Source organism: Mus pahari, chromosome 14 (assembly GCF_900095145.1).
Source record: "Mus pahari chromosome 14, PAHARI_EIJ_v1.1, whole genome shotgun sequence".
NCBI lineage: Eukaryota > Metazoa > Chordata > Mammalia > Rodentia > Muridae > Mus > Mus pahari.
Window position 1 is genome coordinate 65,509,932 of NC_034603.1, and position 16,813 is coordinate 65,526,744.

Below are 16,813 nucleotides of genomic sequence, written 5' to 3' on the forward strand. Positions count from 1 at the left end.
TGAAACCCTCCACATCTCCTCCCATGGAAGGATGTCAGGACAGCAGCCATTCTCCTAGCTAACACTGCCCTCAGACCACTCACAGACCAGCACATCTCAGTCTGCTAAAGCCTGGTAAGTGGCTGTGCTGTACGATAGCACCAAACATGTTTCCTCAAAAACCCTTAAAACCAAAGTTAAAAAATTAAGCCAAAATAAAATAAATCACAATCAAAAACCAGAAATTAGTGTCATAGGGAGAACAGGGTCTGACAAGACAGCCTGTGCCGGTCACAGCAGAGCACAGAGGAAGCAGAGCTGGCGTTTAGCGTAAAGAGGGCTACCATGGACGGCTTTGCTCCCTAGAGGTCGGGCTACTTGCTCCCTCCCTCCCCGAGGACAACCTTCATTCTAGACTGAAGGTGGAGGTAAAGAACCTCCAGGTCTTCAGCCGCTGTGGCTGGCCCATCACTGGGAGAGCATGGAAAGTCTTAGCCATGCCAGCATGCCTGCCTCAGAATGCCTGCTCACCCACTTGCTGCCTACTGGTCTATGAGCAGGTCACTTCACTCCCTTCTCCTGGACCTTGGCTTTTGCTTCTACGATATGAAGATAGAAACAGTGCTTCACATTAGAGATCAGCATTTGAAAACCCCTAAAGCAATACCTAACTATCCTTGTGAGTCACAAGCACTATAAAACAATGTTATGCGAGTTTTTTCTGTCTGGACTATGGTTTGATACTATGTGCATCCTAACAGAAAATTCTAAGAAAACATCCAAACAAGAGTTACAGAGTAACGAAGCTGTTCTAAATAATAAACCTGGCTGGGCATGTGCCTTTAGTCCCACAATGTGGGAAACAGAGGCAGGTAAATCTGAGTTTAAAGTCAGCCTAGTTTATATAATGAATTCCAGGACAGCTCACATAATAGATACCCTGCTTCAAAATGAATGAATGAATGAATGAATGAATGATAGTAAACACAAGAACTTCTACAGAAGTAAAAAATCTTCTATGGATTACAAAGACATAAGTGACCTCAGGATGGGCTTTAAGATGTGGAGAAAGGAATTTTAAGGATTTTCCCTACGATGACCAGTAAGATCCCTTGTGGATTCAAGTCATTTACATGTCATCACAGGTCAAAGCCAGCAGGGCAACAGCTACACAGGTGGTGACATTGCAGTCTGCTTAAAGGTTCAAAATGCCAAACAGAAAACAACGACAGCCGGGCGTGGTGGCGCACGCCTTTAATCCCAGCACTCGGTAGGCAGAGGCAGGCGGATTTCTGAGTTTGAGGCCAGTCTGGTCTACAAAGTGAGTTCCAGGACAGTCAGGGCTACACAGAGAAACCCTGTCTCGAAAAACCAAAAAAAGAGAAAAAAACAAAACAAAACAAAACAAAACACGGACTACGGCAGCTTCCTCTTCCCTTGATTTTTTTTTTTTTTAGCTAAATAAACAACGTTTACCTAAGCCGAGGGCAGTTCTGACCTAGAGCGTTCAGGATGGCATCTGTGATATTGGAGCACCCAGAGGCACAGAGGGACTGCAACTTATGACATCCTCTGCATATGGTGATGAGACCTTCATCTGTGATTTGCTAAAACACAAAGAGAAGAATCAGTTAATTGCTACTTACAGAAACACACACGCACACCAAGGCAGCATGGCCACTGGGCACCCAAGCCCAGCTCCCTCCAGCTCTCTCTAGCCAGCTCCTGCCAGCTCAGCCCAGGGCTGTGCTCGCACTCTGTGTGAGGTCTTAGCCTAAGCATGGGGCATGTCACGTTGAGGACCTAAAAACGAGTAAAAAACAAAGCTTTGCTTTGTTTGTTTTGTTTCTGAGATAAGGTTCTGCTGTGTAGCTCTGGCTGCTCTGGCACTCAAGAGATCCTCCTGCCTCTGCCTCCTGAGCGCTGGGATTAATGGTGTGGGCCACTGTGCCCAGCTAGGACAGCAGTCTTTTAATAGTATAAACATATTTACCAGCATAGCTGAAAATTAATACAAAAATAAATTGTGAGTGGCTACAATCTGACCATAGCATCTACTTAGTTGTATTTTTAGAACAAATATTCCAACTATGTAACTAAATAGATGTGTATAATTCAGATATAAATTAGTATTTTAAATAACTTTGAAGTGAAGTAACATTTTGAAACTTCAAAAATGTTACAATTAAGTAAAATATCATAATAGGGTATTTGGGCATACACCAACAAACCCAACACTGTAAGGACCAGTCAGAAGGATCTTAAGTTCATGTACACCTGGACTACATAATCAGACCATGCTGCAGCAAACAAAGAAAGAAATAAGTAAATAGATAGAAAGGGGCATGTGACATCTGTGCAGGTCTCACTGTATAGCTCAGGCTTGCTCTGAATTCATGCCAATGCTGCGTCAGGTTTAAAATGCTGGATCACAGGTATGAACCATTATGCCTGTTTTGTCTCTGAAATAGGATTTCGCTATGGGGCCTAGCTGGTCTCAAACAGCACAGGCTGGCATTCACTTATGATCCTCTTGTCCTAACCCTCTCAGTGCTGGGATTCTGGTCCCAGGATTATAGGTGTGCATCACTATGCTTGTAAGCCACTGTTTTTGTTTGTTTGTTTGTTTTTTGTTTTGTTTGTTTGTTTGTTTTCGAGACAGGGTTTTTCTGTATAGCCCTGACTGTCCTGGAACTCAGAAATTTCCCTGTCTCTGCCTGCCTCCCAAGTGCTGGGATTAAGCCACCACTGACTGGCTAAGCCACTGTTTTTGATGAATTTTGTAATAATGTTACCGAGGAATTACTAATACAGAAACATTAACGGTAAGGGATACTTACTAAGCAAGTTTGCAGGTTTAAAGTCACTAGCTCAGGGCAGTGTGCACCTATGTACTTGAGAGCTTCATCTTCTAGCTGCAAAGATTAAAAACAAAAGTTTACTTCATTGTTTCAAAGGAGAAAAAAACTGTACACATTCATTAATACAGTCTCAATATAGCTAATGAAGTTGCAAAGGAAAAAAATCTCATGCCTTATTCCTAGTAGTAGCAGTAACCAGGATTTCCTTGAAGTCAGTTTTGGCCATACCAAATTCTTATTATTATCAAATATAGAAATAGGTTATGGTCAGACACTATTAGGGTCTATTATGTTGCCCTGGTTACCCTGGACCCCTATGTGGACCAGTCTGGCCTCATCTTTCCTCCTTTTCTGCTGGATTACAGGCTTGTGTCATCATGCCTGGATGTGGATTTTATTTCTAGCACTACTAATAATATTCATGATGCACTGTGTTAAGACTACAGGCAAAGCAATTTTCATTGTTCTACAACCTACAGGAGGCTTTTGGGAGGAGGAGCTGAGAAGAGAATCTGTGGTATTTATTTGTTGCTGAGGATAAGTGGGGAACTCACAGAGCTAGGACAGATGGTAAGGAATGCATTGGTGATGCACTGCAGTCAATATTTTTCAGGTTTCCACAAATAGCCAGAAGCGCAAGCTGCTGTTTTAAGGGAATCAGACACCTCTGATTTTAACAAAGGGATCTTCCCAGCACGGCAGAACAGCAGGACATTTTAAATGGAGTCCACAGCAGAGCTTTAGCGACCACCAATAAAATGCTGTCACACCTAACTCCACCCACTCTGTGAGCACTTCTTCTAATGTCATCACTGAGAAATTGAATTTTACTTTTATTGTTACTTTTTTTCTTGAGACTTACAATGTTTGTAGTCCAGGCTGCCTTTGAACTTAGAGGAATCCTCCTGTTTCAGCCTCCCAAATGCTAGGTGTACAGGTATGTTCATCGAGTTTGTGAAATTTAATGAGATAGGACAGAAGGTAAAATGGGCCCTTTAAAATGACCTTGCCATATACGGTATATGTGGCAGAACTCTGAACAATTCCTGCTGGTTATACCAGCGTAAACACCAAGACTGCCCGTTTTGCCTATTTAGCTCAAAGTAACGGGGAATAAAACTTTTCAGTACAGATAAATGACATGACAACTGTCTCCCCAGTTGTCCCCCTCCCCATTTTTGCTTTGGTCAGATATTAATTCTTCTCAATTCTAAGTCAAACGTTGTGACCTTTGGAAGAGTGTCTTCACAGTCAGCAGCACCCCACCTCCCACCTTCCTCAGGATGAACGTCTTGGGAAAACCTACACAGAACTGACGGTTCCTCTGACTTTCATGGGCACTACACAGAGCATTACCTGAGTGCAGCCTTTTAAGAATAAGGCCTTGAGACCCCCACAGCCTCTCACTAGTGCTTGAATGCCATCCTTGGTTACTTGGTCACACCAGGAAATGTTCAACTGCTCCAACAGTGGACAGCCCTCACTTAGGATAAAACACAATGAGACAAGCATGTCACTACCTCCTTCCCAAAGCTGCCACAACCTCATCTTTATGGTGGTTATGTAGGACTGTATTACTACGCAGGGTAATTTAAACCCCCTTTACACAACAAGCACAAAGCACATATTGTTTTACAGATATAGACTGGAAGTGGAAATTAAATGACTAGTTTAATTAAATAAGTAGAGTACCAACAACAGTTCAGATTCAAGGTTGAGGAATTTAACTGGTATCACAGTTCTATCACACTTTCAAACTTCTAGTAAAAAAAAAACAAAAACAAAAAAAAAACAACCAACTCTAAAAGGCTATTTCCTCATCTGGGATCGTGGCAGAGCAGTCTCTCCCGTCTGACCTAAGGGTAGGCCGCGCTCAGCCTCTGTGTATAGTATGCTGGGCCTGCCACTGGACCTGCCTTTGATTCTTCCTGCTTGTCAGTTCAGCCCTGCCTGGAATACTCCAGGCTGTCAATCTATCCCTGTAAACATGGCCTGAAGGTTTCAAGTGCCTTGCTTATAGAAAAGTCCTGAAATAAAGTCTAGATCCAAGTTTAAGTTCATCTTCAACATAAATAATCTGACTTCAGCCAAGTCACTTAGGAAGCGTGTCTCAACCCCTCAGTTCAAGATCAGTAATGTCCATCTCAGTCTCACCCAAACTGAGATACTCATTTCTATTGCCAGCAGTGCAGCGACACAGCACACACCTACCTCGGACCTCTGTGAAACTTAAAGGCACACCTTAGTCATATTTCATGGCTGTTTCAGACATTTAGATTTTAAAAAATCTGTAAATGCTTGTCTTATGTAAATACAAAGCCTTTAGTAAATGAGTTCAATTATGTGAAAATATCTTATAAATGTTAAGTGTCACCGATCCAACGGCCTTGCACAGCAAGCGCTATGGATGCACCACACACCCACACGGAAGCTCCAAAAGGACTCATGCTTTACATGGTTTACTAATTCTTTCTCTCTATCTGACATAGGGTCTTGATAGGTAGCCTTGGCTGGTTTAATACTACAGGTATATAGCAGCATAATCTTAAGAGGAGCTGGCGAGATGGCTCGCCAGGTAAAAGCACTGATTGCTCTTCCGAAGGTCCTGAGTTCAATTCCCAGCAACCACATGTTGGCTCACAGCCATCTACACTGGATTCTGATACCCTCTTCTGGCCACAGGCAGAATGCTGTATATATAATAAATAAATTTAAAAAAAAAAGATTTTCAAAAGGAGTATTTTTTTTTAAAAAATAAATTTGTTTTGGAACTAAAGGCAAGTGTTTCAGAAGTTCAAGGCCAGCCTGATATATTTATTTATTTATTTATTTATTTTCCCCCAGGTCAGGCCTGACAGCTACTTGAGAGGCTGAGGCAAGACAATCATAAATTCAAAGCCTTCCTGGTCTATAGGCCAGCTGGTGTACATAGTGAGACACTACTAGAAATTAAAATAAAATGAAACAAAACCCCCAGAGCTCTAGAGGCAGAGGCAGGTGCATCTCTGAGTTCAAGTCCATCTTGCTCTGCAGAGCAAGTTCAGAGATATAGAGTGAGAATCTGTCTTAAGACAAATAAACAGAAGCCACATGAAAAATTAAGAACACGAAAGGGGAGGCGAGGGGAGGCTTGGGCATTGGGCTCAGGGATGGCACCTGCTGCACCTGCATAGCCCTAGGTTCACAACCAAGAAAAGAAAAAACTGTTCTAGGCACTGCCACTCAGTCAAGGCTGGCCTTGAACTAATGATCCTCTTGTCCAAGCTTTCCAAGTGCTGGGATTATTGGTGTGAGCCACCTCTAGCTTTAATGTACTTAAATATGAGAACAGGGAGGTAGTGAACACTTACTGCCGTGTGTGTATAAAGCACATTATCAGAGGTGGCTTTAAAGCACTTTATGTATGAAAGGCTGAAGCACATGAAGGCCTTCACATCAGCCTGACAGTGTCTCACATAATCCTAGTAACAATGCAGCAAGATCTTAGAGGGGTTGTGTTCAGCAGGACAATAAACCGTCTCTAGACTCCATTTGACCACTAGGCTGTAACTACACGTGGCACTTTTTTTTAAAAAAGCAGTCCTAGCCAGGCGTGGTGGTGCACGCCTTTAATCCCAGCACTCGGGAGGCAGAGGCAGGAGGATTTCTGAGTTCGAGGCCGGCCTGGTCTACAAAGTGAGTTCCAGGACAGCCAGGGCTATACAGAGAAACCCTGTCTCGAAAAACCAAAAAAAAAAAAAAAAAAAAAAGCAGTCCTTTATGAACATCTATCTGATCATTAGCAGATAACCCATACTGCTCTGTTCAAAAGTTTTATCTCTGGATGCTTCATATTACTGTAGCCTGTGATTTTAATGTGAGCAGGGGCAAGAAAGGGTCCTCTGGGAACTGTAGGACACACCTATAAAACATCACTACCTTCAATTCCAACTGTGTTATCAGTTATTTTCTTTTTACAAGTATGTAGTAATAGGCATATTATAAGAAACTTACCTCAGAGCTTTGAGAGACATGTTTGTTATTGATGTACAGGAAGCCAAGTCGAGGTGCCTGAGTTTGGAGCAGAACTTGCTAAGGCTAGTGCAGGTACTGCAGATAGAGGGGGGAAAGAATACACACTTAAAATAAGAACACATCTAGGCACTGAGAGGCTCAGTAGGGAAGAGCATCTGATCGACCACGCCCTGTCAGTCGCGCTTTGCCCCTGAATCTGTCTTCTGACCTCACGTTTGTGCTGTCACACCTGTCCTGTAGAAACTGTACAGCTGCACTCCCAGACACATAAAAACAATAAAATTTAAGTAAGGTACTTGATGAAATATATGCAAGTCCAACAACTTAAATGTTTAATGCATCATACACCTTTCTCAGGAAATATGCATGTGTATATCAGAATTGTAAAATTTTCATAGCATCCCCAAAGCAGCCATAAACCTAGGATCTTACTGAAGAGCAAAAGAAAAGCTGTGCTGTGTTTAACTTGCATCACACAACAAGTGTTTGGTTTTCATCCGGAAACACTGTGAGCAGGGACAGCATACTGTGTGCGCGAATGCTAAGGTTTGCACTAGGGGATGGCTCAGTGGGTAAGAGCACTGACTGCTCTTCCAAAGGTCCTGAGTTCAAATCCCAGCAACCACATGGGCTCACAACCACCCATACTGAGATCGGACACCCTCAAAATTTATTTAAAATAATAAATACATCTTTGGGCCAGAACAAGCAGGTACTGAGTGAGCGGGACTGACCAGAGCTGATCGGAGTGAGCAGAGGTCCTAAATTCAATTCCCAATGACCATATGAAGGCTCACAACCATCTGTATAGCTACAGTGTACTCACATACATAAAATAAATAAATCTTAAAAAAAAAACAAAACAAAAAAGAGGTTCACACTTGCTCTATGAACCCATAAATGCCAGAGGCCCAGCTCCATAAGCTCTACCTCTTCTGGCTGCACTGTACCTTCTCTTCATGAGAAGGCTGTATAGGGCAGAAAAGAAAGAGCTGGAACTTTGTAAGATCTACAGAGGAAGGACTGGAAGTGGGGTGTAAGAGAGCGCTTATAGTATTGTGGTACTGCCCAGGATTTACGATGTCAATCCCCAATCTTACACGTGCTAAAGCTCTCCACTACTGGGATATCCCATACCCTATATGAATCTATTTAATTAATTTAATTTAAGGGTTGGTTTTCTGCTTGTGTCAAGTGCCCCAAGTGCCGGCATTACAGGCATTCAGTATTTCCTTTACTACATTTATTGTAAACTCTGGTTCCTTTTGAAGTTACGGTTAAAGGAAATCTTCCTAAGGTCGGCTTGGCATGTGTGCAAGTGACAAGACCTTGGGTGCTGATCTTCAGGTGCCACACAGTGGTCCAGAGCTCACCTGGAGCCTAGGCCGGCAGCCAACAAACCTAGGGATTCCATGGCCTTTTGTGTCCCATCTCCTGAGTGCCACGAACACAGGCGCGCTTCACTACACTTCCTGGCTTGAAACTTTTCTTAAATTTCACTTTTGCATTATGTTACTAATATGTAGAAACAGAATTTCTTGAGTATCGATCCTCTATCTAGAGAATTATTATTATGCATGTTTTTTATTTTTCTGAGACAGGGCCTCACTACACAGTCCTGGCTTTCATGGAACTCACTATGTAGACCAGGCTGGCCTTACTCAAGTGATTTGCCTGCCTCTGTCTCCTGAATGTGGACGCTAAAGGTGTGTTGAAGATGGGAGGAGGAGGAGGAAGAGGAGGAGGAGGAAAGGAGAATAATTTTTTTTTGTTGTTTTTTGGGGACAGGGTTTTTCTCTGTGTAGCCCTGGCTGTCCTGAAACTCACTCTGTAGACCAGGCTGGCCTCAGAAATCCGCCTGCCTCTGCCTCTCAAGTGCTGGGATTAAAGGCGTGTGCCACCACACCCGGCTTAGGAGAACAATTGGAGTTTGGGCACAAATGTGGTACAGCATGTAATGTGGAAGTCATGGGGAGTTCCTTCCATCCTTCTGTGATCCCGGGGACTGAACCTAGGTTATCAACTATCTCACGGACCCTAAAGAGCTCTTAAATGTTTTGTGAATACTAGCAAGTTTTTGTGGTTTATGATTTATTTAATTATTTTAATTCTTGTATGTATGTTTGTATATATGTATGCATGTATTTACGCATGTATGTATTTTGACATGTTTCTCTGTAATAGCCCTGGCTGTCCTGGAACTAGCAGAGATCCACCTCCCTCTGCTTTCCAGTGCTAGGACTAAAGGTATATGCCACCATACCCAGCATGCTTATTATTATAGCATCTTACATAGGTGAGGCTGGTCTTGAACTCTTGGACTCCTGATCCAATTTTTATCTTTGGCTCTCCAAATGCTAGGATTACAAGTGTACTTACATTGGCTTACATAGACTGTTTTTAAGTTAAAAACATGGTGTGAGCGAGCGAGTGAGTGTGTGTGTGTGTGTGTGAGGTGGGGGAAGGGTAGTAGAGAACTGGAGTACATCGCCAACCCTCTGGCTGAGCCTCCTCTCCCACCCTAGCTTAGGAATCCACATGAACGGTCTGTAGGCTTGTTCACCACAAGTAAGGCTTTACTTCATTGTTCCTGTTTGCTTATTTGTTTTCTCCACGTCCACAATGTAGTACAAAAGAAAACCCTCAAACTTACAGCACCAGCTAGATGCTCCACACACAATGTGGACTAGAAACGAAGTGTGCTGGCTCAGTGATGGACAGGCAGATTTAACAGACTTTAGTAGCTGGACTGGTCTCCTGCCCCATCCCCAGGCCCCCTGTTGGCACCATTAATTTGCTCCCGACCTTCGAGGTAAAGGAGCCTTTCAGTATTAAGTAAAATGTTATAGCAGGGTGTAGTGGCACACACCCTTCACATCACTGCATTTGGGACAGCTGAAGAAGGGGTTAAGAGTTAGTTTCAGGCTAGCCTGGGCTACACAGAAACACAACAGCACATTTCTCTCTTCTTTCATATTACCGAGGATTGAATGGGGACTGCGTGTGTGCTAGGCCAGTGTCCGAACACTGATTTATGTCTCTCATGTCTCTAGATTTTTGTTTTATTTTTTTGGTGACAGGGTATCACTGAATCACCCAAGCTGACCTTGAGCTCACTCTGTAGCCTAAGCAAAACCCAGACTTCCTCAGGTCTCAGCTTCCCGGGTAGGTCTGCTACAGTTATGTAGCCTAGCAAGCCTGGCACTTGCTTTGGAGCCCACTGTGCCTTAATTCTCTGACCTCAACCCTGAGTGCTGAGATTAAGTGTGGACTCCAGTCAGGCAGGACTTTTACGATGCATTAACCTGGGAAAATTCCCTAAAAATCACTTAACTTAAAAGAGCTTTGAACTTTTTTTTTTTTTTTTTTAAATTTTTTTCGAGACAGGGTTTCTCTGTGTAGCCCTAGCTGTCCTGGAACTCACTCTGTAGACCAAGTGCTGGGACAGTGCACCACCACGCCCGGCTTCCTATCTCTTCTTAAATGCTGGGATTACAGGTGTGTACCACCATGCCTTGCTTGGTCTTATGATTTCACGTTTATTCCATTAAAAGAAAATGAAGTCTCTAATGTCATGTGAGAATATGTGAGTCTCATGGAGAACCTGGGTAATCACCGTAGCTCAAGCTGGTCTGAAACTTGAGGTAATCCCTCTGCCTCAGCATCCCAGTGCAGAGATTGCAGGCATGAACTGGTTACCTTACTCCCAGTCACCTCAAAAGACAGAGAGAATTTCTGTCTTTAACTTATGGGCTATTAAAAATGTATATTGCTTATTGCTTTAATTTTTAAATTCTTGTTATTTCCTCATATTTTCTTCTGTCGAAGACCTCTAGTTTAGCTCTCTAGTTATAAAGAGAGAACACCCAGTTAATTATTTTCATCTTATTAAGCTTGTCTAGTACCCAGCCTATGGTCTATTCTAAGTGTCCAGAACACAGTGTGTTCTCTGCAATCGCTGGGTAGAATGTTCTGCTCGCATACAGTATTTTCCATTCCTGTATTGCTATGTATTTCTAAGGGTCTCACTACGCTGTCTGGCAGGGCTTAGACCTTGCTCTGCAGACCAGGCTGAAGTCTAACACTGAGATCTGCCTGCTTCTGTCCCTACTTGCTGAGATTAAAGGTATTAATTTACTTGTGTGGGATCTAAGGTGTCTGTCTGTCTTTCTCTTTCTCTCTCTCCCTCCCTCCCTCCCTTCCTCCTCCTCCTTCTTTTTTTGTATGTATGTTGCTAGGGTTTGTTCCCCAGGGACTTACCCATGCTGGTCATTCCAGACTGAGTTGCATACCAGGCCCTCTTTCAGGTTTTTGAGATAGGATCTATGTAGTCTAACCTGGTCTTAACCTCTAGAACCTCTGGTCTCTATCTCCCAAAGTGGGACTATAGCAATCCTCTTTAAATAATTTTCCTGAGGGAGGTTGTTACTCACTCACTTCTTTAGTAGATACTCTACCTGACCCGTCTCATCCAGTCACTGGGGCTGATGGTGTTCATACCCCAGTGTTTGTTTCCCTCACTTCTTTCACCTGATGTTCTGCCCACGGAAGCACAGCTTCCATGTTATGCTGATAGTTCACACGTGGGCTAGAGAGGACATTCCAAGTTCCAGCTCCTTTCAAGTATCTTTTCCTTGGTTCTTTCTCTCTCTCTCTCTCTCTCTCTCTCTCTCTCTCTCTCTCTCTCTCTCTCTCTCTCTCTCTCTCTCTCTCTCTCTCTCTCTCTCTCTCTCTCTCTCTGGTTTTTCGAGACAGGGTTTCTCTGTGTAGCCCTGGCTGTCCTGGAACTCACTTTGTAGACCAGGCTGGCCTTGAACTCAAACATCTGCCTGCCTCTGCCTCCCGAGTGCTGGGATTAAAGGCGTGTGCCACCACCGCCGGGCTGTACTTTTCTATAAGCCTAAGCTCTACCAACCAGGAGTATGTGGCCATTTTGTGTTTATTCTTGCCACTGCTGCCTGTGTACATAGCCTCTGGCCAAGAAAAAATATGTGAGGTTTCTTTTCTTAGATTTATTTTATGTTTATGCTTGACTGTGAGTGCAGTGTGTGCATGCCTGAAAAGGGCACCACATCTCCTGGAACTGGAATTACTGAAGGATGTGAGCTGCAAGTGAGGTAAAGTGAGTCTGGGTCCTCTGTAAGAGCATCTAGTGCTCCTAAGCCCTGAGCTCTCTCCAGCCCAGGGAAATGCCTGAGTGTGCCTCCCTGGATGTTACATCCTGAGGGTTAGAGACCTACAGCTTCGAGGTAGAAGGGCCTTTGCTTTCCCTTTCCTCATTATCATTTTTATTGCTAATGTTTTAAATCAAGTGAGCCTATCTATGAGCCAACTCTAAACCGACTGGTTTTTACTCTACCTCATTTACTAAGTATTCAGAGCTTTTCACGGGATTGGTGGGCCAGGAGCCCCAGGCAAGAATTCCACTGACTTAGCCAGGCGGTGACAATGGCTACAGCGGCAGTTACACACACCTTAAATCACAGCACTGGTTGGTTTTCTTGAGTTTGGGCCAGCCTGGTCTACAGTTTTGTCTATAAAGTGAGTTCCAGGACAGCCAGGCCCTCACAGAGAAACCCTTTCTCCAAACAAAAGGATTTCACAGACCTGGAGCTAGGGTTTTAGCTCAGTGGTAGAGCTTGCCTAAATGCACAAGATTTGAGTCTGATCTTCAGTATTAAAAATAAAAAGGCGGGCTGGTGAGATGGCTCAGTTGGTAACAGCACCCGACCGCTCTTCCGAAGGCCCGGAGTTCAAATCCCAGCAAACACATGGTGGCTCATAACCATCCGTAACAAGATCTGACTTCCTCTTACATATAATAAATAAATAAATAAATCTTTAAAAATAAATAAATAAAAATAAAAAGGCGGCTGGAGAGATGGCTCAGCAGTTAAGAGCACTAACTGCTCTTCCAGAGGTCCTGAGTTCAATTCCCAGCAACCACATGGTGGCTCATGGCTATCTGTAATGGGATCTGACACCCTCTTCTGGTGTGTCTGAAGACAGCTACAGTGTACTCACATAAAATAAATAAATAATTAAGAATAAAAAGGCATTGATCATTATGATGTAAATCTAGCCTAAAATATTTAACAGATTAAAAACCATGTCTAGGGCTTTTTTCTTCCAAGTACTGACAAACTCAGAGAGGATAATAAATAAGTAGGAGGAGTCAATGATCTGGAGAAGAATGGCCACAGTAACACCAGCTGAGGCTGGGTGACAGCTCTCAGTGCTCAGAGCACACGATCAACACCCCAGGCCTCCAGCACAGAACAAAAAAAGTCAGTCGAGAGAAATTCTTTCTGAGTTGTTACGACACCAACACAGACTAGACCTGAACTTTGGTTCCTGGAACTTCCTTGCTTCCAGTTCCTAGGGATGGCTTTGAGACTCAGGCTTCCCCTGCCCCAGTTTGGTTTTGTTTGAAGACAGAATCTCCTGTAGTTCAGGCTGCCCTAAAACTATGTAGCAGAGGCTGGTCTAGAACTCATGATCTACTGTCTTCTACTTCCCAAGTACCAAGCTCAATGGTTATGGACACAAATGACTTCTGTCAATCTTTCTTTTTGTTTCTGAGACAGAGTTTTTATAGGCTGGCTTAAAATCAGCACTCCTCAGCCAAGGCCTCATAGAAGAGAAATAAAACACCCACATGTCCTGTGCTCTTCTGTCTCCCCAGCATTTAAATAAAGCTTACCGTTTTAGGACATTTTGATGGGAACTCCATAAACAACCCTGGCTCCTGTTTGTCCACTCTTCTCTGCCTTCACTTTATAACAACTCAGCTACAGAGTATTTAAATGAGACTTGATTTACATTACCACCAACAGATAACCTGGGGCTGAAGTTTTTCATGCCCATTTGTGTATCTCATGTCTGACTATAAGATTCTGAAAGATGAAGGATTGTGTTAACCGTTTTTATATAATAGCACTAGCCATTTAGGTCTGTGTTTACAGTTTTAATCATTTTGTACAATTATCTGTCACGTGGCTTTTGATTATCAGCCTTACAGCACATACATTAGCTGTAGTGTTTAAATCCCACTTTAAATATCACAGATGAATGAGCTCAAAGGAAGCCTTCTGTTCCACCTCTCCCTTCATTGCTTTTCTCTTAAGTTTTTTTCTTCTAGCACTGGGGATGTAGCTCAGAGTATACAGCGCAAGGCCCTGGGCTCATGCCTTAGCATCATAAGCCAGACAAAAAAAGAATTGTTCATAAAATCAAGGGAACTTAATTCAGTGTGTTCAGTCAAGACCAGAATAGGGCAGACTATGGACTAATGACATTGCCTCCTGAAGTCAATACTCACGCATCTGTTGTCTTTGTACATCCGTTGAGACTTAGTACTTCAATATTCCTACAGTTTTGTGCAAAGGTCCTTTATGGAGAAAAAAGTTAAAGGTTACAAATAAATTGGGCAAAACTTTAGATATAAAAAAAGACACAAAATAATACTGGTTGTTGACACCTATGGTGCTGTAATATTTAAAATATATAATTGGTTTGGTCCCTAGCTTCCAGGATAGAGATCCTAAGACGTTTGTAATATCCTGAGGAACAGCTGTGAGAACTTTGTCCTCATTATTTGAATAATGAATGAGAGCTGCTGGGGTGTTGCCCTGGGAAGGCGGCATGTCAACTCCACAAAGTCAGGTGCTCCGGTCTTCAGACACTACTCAATCCTGCCCTGTGCAGCACGTTCTCTAGATACTTATGTGCTTTATAGTGAGCTGTTACTAGTACCCAAAGCTCTTTCCTGAATTACCGGGCTTGTGCTAGCAAATTAGAAAATTTGGGAGGAGTCATGTTAACACCTGATTTTATGGGCCATCCAGAGACGTGCATAGCAACTGGGACTTGCAACTAGCAGCTGTGTAGGGGCTGATTATAAAACTGCGCTGCTTGCCTACAGGGTCTGAGCTGACTCTGGTGGACAGCTGTGTTGGCAATGAACTGAAATAGCCAGTACCTATCTGCAAAATCAACGAACTGTTGAGATGAAGAAGAACCAACTTTGATATCTGTGTGTGAGGTGTGAATCCAACAAAGTAGCTGGTGGGTCCACGGAGATCAGCTCCGCAGGCTGCTCCTTTTGTTCCTCTGTTACAAGGCAGGGTTTCTGTGTCCCTGGCTGTCCTGGAACCTTCTTGTAGACCAAGTTGGTCTTGCACTCAGAGACATTCACCTGCCTCTGCCTTCCCAGTGCTGGGATTAAAGGCATGTGTCACCACCCCCGGCTCCACAAGCCATTCTTTACTCTTCTCAGAAGCTCCTTGTATCACCCTGTGTCACCGTGGACTTGCAATCCCACTACTTTAACCTCTCAATTTCTGAGGTTAAACATGGATCTTTGTGGCAAAAAAAGCTGAAAATCACGCTGGGCGGTGGTGGCGCACGCCTTTAATCCCAGCACTTGGGAGGCAGAGGCAGGTGGATTTCTGAGTTCGAGGCCAGCCTGGTCTACAAAGTGAGTTCCAGGACAGCCAGAGCTATACAGAGAAACCTTGTCTCGAAAAACCAAAAAAAAAAAAAAAAAAAAAAAAAAAGCTGAAAATCATTTTATCTTTGAATTAACAGAAGTCTATAACTAAAGGTCCCCATTATACTATACTAATGCTTTAGTATAGATCATTTTGAAATCTCATCTCTGCCCTGCATTTGCTGTGTAGCCCAGGCTACTGCACCCTGGGTCTCCAGTTCGTACTAGAAATTTGTTATAACCAACATACACATTCGCATTTTGAACAGCTTAGAAATTTAAAAGCTACTCTTGAGTTTACTCTAAGTGAGTTGGTGCTGTTCTTTACTTCAATGTACAAGATTGAAAGTTTTTAAAGTTTTCCTTTTACCTTAATGCATTGTCTCCTACTCCCAGACACCCACGAAGACTTAACTTTCGTAAAAAGCCTCCACACCGTTTTGAAATATTTTCCACTACCCGGCCCTATGAAGAGACAGTTAAGCAAAAAGACAGCTTATGTTACTTCTTTTGACAAGAATACATCTTCATTTTTTTTTTTTTAAAAAGGAATTTATAAACAGAGAGAAAAGCGTTTAAGTAAGGGAGTTTTAAGAAAATCTCAACGTACTCTGAGAAGCCCATCTATGGGAACACAGCTGGTCTCTCTTTACCTTCACGAGGAGCCTGTATTTGAGGAATAGCCCTGTCCTGTCTTTGTAGAACTCCAAGTCATGTATGGGGCTTGCCTGGGTTAACCACAGCTACGGGAGGACATAACTGTCCACATTTACTCTTGTGTCCTTTGTAAGAACTCTCTATAGCACTCTGCACATAGTAGGAACTCAATGGGCACTCGCCATGTGGCTGAATGATCCTGTGGGCCATGTCTGTTAAGTACACATGTCCACAAGATCAGAAAAGTGTAGGGTAAACGTAGTATAATGTTAATGAGTTTTTTGTGCCTTTTTTAAAATTCTAATTAAGAGTTCAGGCTGCATGCATGCCTGTGCATCACATGCATGCAGTGCCTGTGTTGGCCACAACAGGGAGCCTGATTTTCTGAAACTGGAGCTACAGAGGGCTGTAAGCTGCCATGTGGAATCTGGGAATCAAAACCAGGGTCCTCTAGAAAAGCCGCCAGTGCCGAGCCATCTCTTCAGCTCTAGTCTTGTTGTTTTGAGATGTTGTCTCCTGTGCCCAAGTGGCTAATGGTGAACTTGAACTCCCTGTGGTACACACATCTGCGCGGGTCCAGAGGCTGTTGGGATGCCTGTCTTCTCTACCTGCTTCTTCACTTTATGTTGAGATAGGGCTTCTCTCTGAACAGACTTCCTCTGTGGTAGACGGGCTAGCTAGCAAGCTTCTAGGCTGCATCTGTCTCCACCACTGTTCCCTTGGCTCTGGAGTTAGAGGTGGACCTCCATCCCTGACCTGTACATAGATGCTGTGATCTGAACTCAGGTCCTCACACCCGTATGGCAAGGAC

At 43.3% G+C, this 16,813-nt stretch overlaps 1 protein-coding gene across 1 annotated transcript in view; it reads right to left on the minus strand.

Moving 5' to 3' along the window:
- The window catches only part of Fbxl20 (F-box and leucine rich repeat protein 20), a 69,915-nt gene that overhangs the window by 12,785 nt on the left and 40,317 nt on the right, over window positions 1–16,813 (minus strand). The window contains 6 exon segments of the mRNA XM_021212264.2: window positions 1,456–1,586; window positions 2,820–2,894; window positions 4,197–4,323; window positions 6,834–6,929; window positions 14,176–14,244; window positions 15,716–15,810. Of these exon segments, the coding sequence (XP_021067923.2) occupies window positions 1,456–1,586; window positions 2,820–2,894; window positions 4,197–4,323; window positions 6,834–6,929; window positions 14,176–14,244; window positions 15,716–15,810 (593 nt within the window).